The following is a 6273-nucleotide window of genomic DNA, read 5'->3' as shown; positions in this document are numbered from 1 at the left end:
TGATTGTTTACGGTAATTAAACAGCTTTAATGCAATTATGTATTCATGTTAAAATGTATGCATCATCTTTAAGAGAAAGCATCCAGAAGAGCACTGAGCACACTGCCTCTGGAAACACCCTTTTGCCCATGTGGACAAGGACCGCATGTCCCCAAACCCTTTTCTCTGCTGTTTGCTCGAGTCCGTCTCCCTCTCAGCTCGCCTGCTGTCGAAATAAAGATAAGGGAAGTGGTCCAGTTGGTCCACCCACTCTCCTTAAAAAAAAGAGAGAGATCAGCACCTTTTCTTCCTCTTAGCATCTTTCCTCTCCTCTCATCTTCTACCTTCTTTTTTCCCATCACCCTCTTCCCTTCCATCAATTCCCTCTTTCCCTCTTCTCTAACCTTCCCCTGACCTCCATTCTCCCTCGCTCCCTCCCCCCTTCCTTAACTTCACACCTTTGGCCATGTGTGGGAAGCGCATGTCAATCAGGGCTGCTAGATGAGTGCTTTAATTAAAGGGAAAGAGGTATACGGTCTGTCACCTTCCGCTGAGCGCCAACCATCAAGGGCCGTCGGCTTGAAGAGAAGTCGGACGAAGGCGTTCGCTGAGTTGCGGTTTCAGAAGTGTTACCTCGTCTTACGTGAGACACTGATTATGCTTTGATTGGCATTAGGGATAACGCAACACGATAGCGTTCACTCTCCCGAGACAATATTAGTTTGCAAGGGCAGCAGAGAAAACTTGGAGAACCTCGCACAAAGCATTGTACACAACATATGGACGTACTAACATAGAAAATTTGCGCCTCTCTGGGAAGGCCATTTCCTGGATATTTACTGCTGTGGAGATGTGGCCGAACTAGCAACAACAACAAAATGAATGATTGGGTGTCACTGAAACAAAATGGTTCATGGAGAAGCAGGTAATATGGCAAATATCCGTAGCATGTACAAACCCTATTGGTGTTGTATTGTTATTAGCATAGTCGATCTAGACTCACCAGCACTGAGGATATGCATCATGCACATGAGTGGGCAGCATGGCAAATAGCACGCACAGATTTACATATTCACAGCTATTTATTTATCACTGAAAAGCAACGTATAAAACCAGGCACATTGCACATAATACATATCATCACCCTAATTAGGATCTGTAAGATGTGTTCAAACTGTAAAAAATATGCAGGAAAAATATTGAAAATAGCAGCCTGGTAGGTTTGGTTCCAAATGGGAGAAACCTGTGTAGTACTCAACTCAGTGAGTGCAGCATGTCACTTACAATGCCAGCCCAGCGTTATTGGCTCAATTCCCCATGGCCCGCCATGCTAAAGTGGCACTCATCGTACTGTGCGGTGCTTTGGATAAAAGTGTCCCCCAAATGGCATATGTGCTTTCCAGCTGTCTGGATGGCACTTGATTAGCCGCTCACATCAGCCTAGAGTGAACCGCGTCGATAAAGTGATGTGCAAAGCGCCGTCCAGGGTTATACACTAATCTTAATGAATCAATGACAGCCAATCCATAACTGAGATCATTAGCAATTCCTACAGATTGAGTGCTCATTAACATCTCAAACTCGTTGGCTCATATCTCCTTACCTAGCACTTATGTAGCATACATGGTCGTCACAGTGTCACAGATATATGACATACTGTCAGGGCACCTTGGCTTTGAATTCTAAAATACTTCCACTCACACACACATTCACACAGTTAAAGAGGACACCATTGAATTCTTTAATGAAACCCATGTATTGCTGAGGCAGTAAGTGACAGTTAATGTAATGACACTGAGCTTATATATTTTTAAGCGGCACAGCCACTTCTATAAGTGACCTCGTGTGTCCATCCGTCCGTTATGGCGTGGTGACTGATGATGTCATATTAGAAATGAACACAATCCATCAACTGAGCATGCAAACGCCCCTGACTGATGATGTCATACCCACGGATGATGTCATGCCCCACAATCATGGAGTGGAAGGACGGACTGAAATGCAAAGTCACTTATAGAAGTGGCTTCACCATTCTATAAGTGACTTTGTGTCTGTCGTGTGGGCCATGACATCATCAGCGGGTAGAACATCATCAGTCATCAGTAGGGGTGTCACGATACACTCAGTTCACGATATGATACGATACACGATATTGGGTTCACGATAACGATACAATATGATATTTTAACAATATCTTTTTGCGATCGATTTGTAAGTTGAGGGGGCATCCTCCATGCTAATTTGAGTAATTTCACCATTTTCATCCTCCATGTCTGTAACGTCCGTCGTCTGTTCAAACAAAGCAATGAAAAGGAGAGCGAGCATGCAATCAGATGCAGATCAGTGCCACCATGTTCAGCTTCTTTTTCTCGCGATATGAGATTTCATCTCAACGATACATATTGTCACGTTTTGATATCGCGATATATTGTGGGACGATATATTGTGACATCCCTAGTCATCAAAATAATGACATCAGTGATATCATAACTCTGTCTCTTACTTACCCATTGTGACATCATCAGTGATGTCATAAATTATCTTCTGCTGGTGGTATAAATAGGACCAGATGGTGGGATTACTATAGGAGCCATAAAACACCAAAAATAATTTTACTATAGGAACCAGAGCTCTTCCCTTATACCTACCACACCTAAGAACCAGAAGCACTGTTAAGGCGAGTTTCCACACATATACTGTATCTCTCTTAGCGAACTCGTCGTACAACCTAAGAGCCAACCAACCTCCAGAGATTTGTGAGAGTACACCCTCAAGCAGGCATCTCTCCTCTTAGCTACGTCGCCACACAACCTAAGATCCACTTCCAGAGATGTGAGTACCCCACGCACCGGTACTACTTGAGCAGTGAGCAGTCAACTGAAGTCCTGGACTCTGCACCCCCTTTCACCGTACCCTCACCTGAACATTGAGAATACTGTCCTGACCCGATGCCATCAGGTGATTGTTGCCACACCTAAGAATCCAAACACATTCAAACACTATCATTTATCATTTATCTCATCTCACCCAGTTCATTTTCAGCTTCACTGAGAGACAAAATGGCTTCCAGATCGGAGGAGCATCTCTCCTGTCCTGTCTGCCATGACATCTTTAAAGATCCCGTCCTCCTGTCATGTAGCCACAGCATCTGTAAAGCCTGTCTGCAGAGCTGTTGGACACAGAGACGTGACTGTCCACTTTGTAGGGAAATATCTTCACAAAGTGAACCACTTCCTAACTTGGCGTTGAAGAACTTGTGTGAGGCTTTCTTACTGGAGAGAGATCAGATAGCTACAGCAGGATCTGAGCTACTCTGCATTCTGCATTCTGATAATCTCAAGCTCTTCTGTCTGGACTATCAGCATCCAGTGTGTCTGGTCTGTCGAGCCATCGATGAAGCTGCACGGCAATACAAGGAGGAACTCCAGAAATCACTCAGGCCCTTAAAGGAGAAATTGAAGCTCTTTAATAAAGTTAAAGGAACCTGTGATAAAACAGCAGAACACATTAAGGTCCAGGCCCAACACACAGACAGGCATATTAAGGAGGAGTTTAAGAAGCTTCATCAGTTTCTACAAGAGGAAGAGGAGGCCAGGTTGACTGCACTGAGGGAAGAAGAGGTGCAGAAGAGTCAGATGATGAAGGAGAAGACTGAGGGTCTGAGTAGAGAGATAGCAGCTCATTCTGACACAGTCAGAGCCATAGAGAAGGAGGTGAGAGCTGGAGATGCTTCGTTCCTGGAGAACTACAAGGCTACACTGGAAAGAGTCCAGCGCCCCCTGCTGGAGGATCTACAGCTGGTCTCTGGAGCCCTGATAGATGAGGCCAAACACCTAGGCAACCTGAGCTTCACAGTCTGGGACAAGATGAAGGAGATGGTATCCTACCATGCTGTGATTCTGGATCCAAACACTGCCGGTACATACCTCATTCTGTCTGAAGATCTGACAGGTGTGAGATGTGGAGAGAAACAGCAGCTTCCTGACAATCCAGAGAGGCCTGTTGACTACTGGTGGTCTGTCCTGGGCTCTGAGGGCTTCAACTCAGGAACTCACAGCTGGGATGTTGAGGTAGGAGATAGTACATGCTGGTGGTTGGGCATGTTAGAAGAGTCTGTCCAGAGGAAGGGTAGCGTACTGTCTGGATTATGGACAATGTGTTCCTGTCATGAATACAGAGCAGGCTCCCCATCAGATCTAATCACTGATCTCCAAGTGAAGGAGAAGCTCCAGAGGGTCAGAGTGAGTCTGGACTGGAGCAGGGGAAAGCTGTCATTTTCTGATCCTAATACTAACACACATATACACACTTTCACACACACCTTCACTGACAGGCTGTTTCCCTACTTTAACACTAATGATACTCTGAAGATTTTACCATTGAAGGTCTCTGTAATAGTGAGTTAGGGTTGAGCTGAAATACTTTTTTGACGGAGTGACCACTACGGGCCGAGGTGTCAAGAGGGTTTGTTTGTATGTCTGTCCATCTGTCTGTCTGTCTGTATGTCTGAAAGAAAGAAAGAAAGAAAGAAAGAAGGAAGTGGCCAGGTGATTGATGATGATGTCACAGACAGCGATGAGGTCATACATCATCAATGATGTCATACAGTATTAGATGCCTCGCCCTGGTGGTCAGGTCACGAGTATAATCAGGTCATAATAATCACCAAATGAAGTCATAAATCACTGAGATATCACAGACAGTGATGAGGTCGTCATAACTCACTGATGCATACAGTCACTCGAGCAATTGCAATGTCATCAGGGATGATGTCATCAATGATGGTGTGATCAATGATGTCACTTGAGCAATTGTGATGTCAAGTGTATGTATGTGTCTCTCTCTGTGTGTGTGTGTGTGTGTGTGTGCGTGCGTATGCGTGCGTGCGTGCGTGCCTCTGCGTGTGTGTGCGTGCGTGTGTGTGTGTGTGTGCATGCGCATGCCTGCGTGTGTGTGTGCGTGTGTGTGTGTGTGTGTGTGTGTGTGTGCATACCTGTGTGTGTGTGTGTCATTTATTGTTATGGCTCGATAGCCTGCCTGTCTGCCTTCACACTCACGTTCATCACCTGTGTCACTTCCATCATGTTAAAAGTATTTTCAATGAATATTAACAGTTGGTCTTCTCAAGGGATTTGATGCCATGGGATGACAGACAGCCTGTTGGTATTTTCATGGCAGATCTGTGTATAATTGGATGTCTTCCAAGAACATCTATGATTGAATAGTATGCCTCACTTGTGTGCCATACACACGTTGCTATGTGTTTGTGCATTATCCCTTTGTCTAAGGGTTAAAGGTTTAACATTCACATTCTCCAAGTTCTTCTTCCCACTGCCTGATCTGGTGGATCCCGAACACGGTAGGACCACGCCCTAGATCCACATAGCATTAAGCCTGCCATTCTACCTCATACAGTATTCCACACGGTTCAGAGGTTATAGGCAAAATGTGTTAAGTTGTTATAGTGCCACCATCTGGTTGACACATGGGGTCAGGACTTGCCTGAGTAGTGGGGGGCCATAGGAACCCACCTGCCAAATGTGGTTGGACCCCCCTTGGTCTTCAACCGGTGGGAGACAATCAAAACATTTAAAAAAAATAACTAAAAGTACGATTTAGAAAACAAAACAACAAAGAGGAAATCAAAACATCTAAAAAAACGAATAAAACCACAAATTAGACAACAAAACAACTAATGAGAAATCAAAACATTTCAAAACATAAAACAAAAACAAAACGACGAATCAGAGAACAACACAGTAATTCAGAAAACACAATGCAAAGTCAGAAGGCAAAGCAACTCATCACAGAACACAACAATTCCAAAAAGAAGCATTTTTGTGAACTATTCCTCTAAAAGGGATGAAAAGGCAGCTCGTGTTGCAGAACAACACTGTGTGCTTTCTAATATTAAAGCTTTGTCCATTGTTCTCTCTCCCCCCCCCCCATTCCTGTGGTCCTGTTTGATTCATGCACCTTGGAGGTTTTAGCAGGGTTTTTTGCCCACAGTACAATACATGAACTGTTTCATATTAGTCTCACTATAGACCATATGTGTGTAAATGTATCCAAAATGCTCACTGAAGTTTAACTTCTTTAAATGTCCCCCACAGTGAGAGCCATGATTTGCTTTTTCAAATCTGTTAGCTCAGAATCCAGTGGATCACACACAGGACAGCCCTTTCACACACACACACACACACACACACACACACACACACACACACACACACACACACACACACACACACACACACACACACACACACACACACACACACACACACACAAACT

At 44.4% G+C, this 6273-nt stretch overlaps 1 protein-coding gene across 1 annotated transcript; it reads left to right on the top strand.

The window, feature by feature from the left end:
- Positions 1-3038: 3038 nt before the first annotated feature.
- On the top strand, positions 3039-4385 carry LOC310786243 (E3 ubiquitin-protein ligase TRIM35-like; the record flags this gene model as incomplete). The annotated part of the gene is made up of 1 exon (XM_083647406.1): positions 3039-4385. The coding sequence occupies one exon, from the start codon at positions 3039-3041 to the stop codon at positions 4383-4385; it is 1347 nt and encodes a 448-aa protein (XP_083503532.1).
- Between the last annotated feature and the right edge of the window lie 1888 nt (positions 4386-6273).

The sequence above is a fragment of the Poromitra crassiceps genome (assembly GCF_964638095.1).
Source record: "Poromitra crassiceps genome assembly, chromosome: 12".
NCBI classification, from domain to species: domain Eukaryota; kingdom Metazoa; phylum Chordata; class Actinopteri; order Beryciformes; family Melamphaidae; genus Poromitra; species Poromitra crassiceps.
Note: the sequence above shows the minus strand (reverse complement) of the source record. Positions and strands in the feature narration are given on the sequence as shown.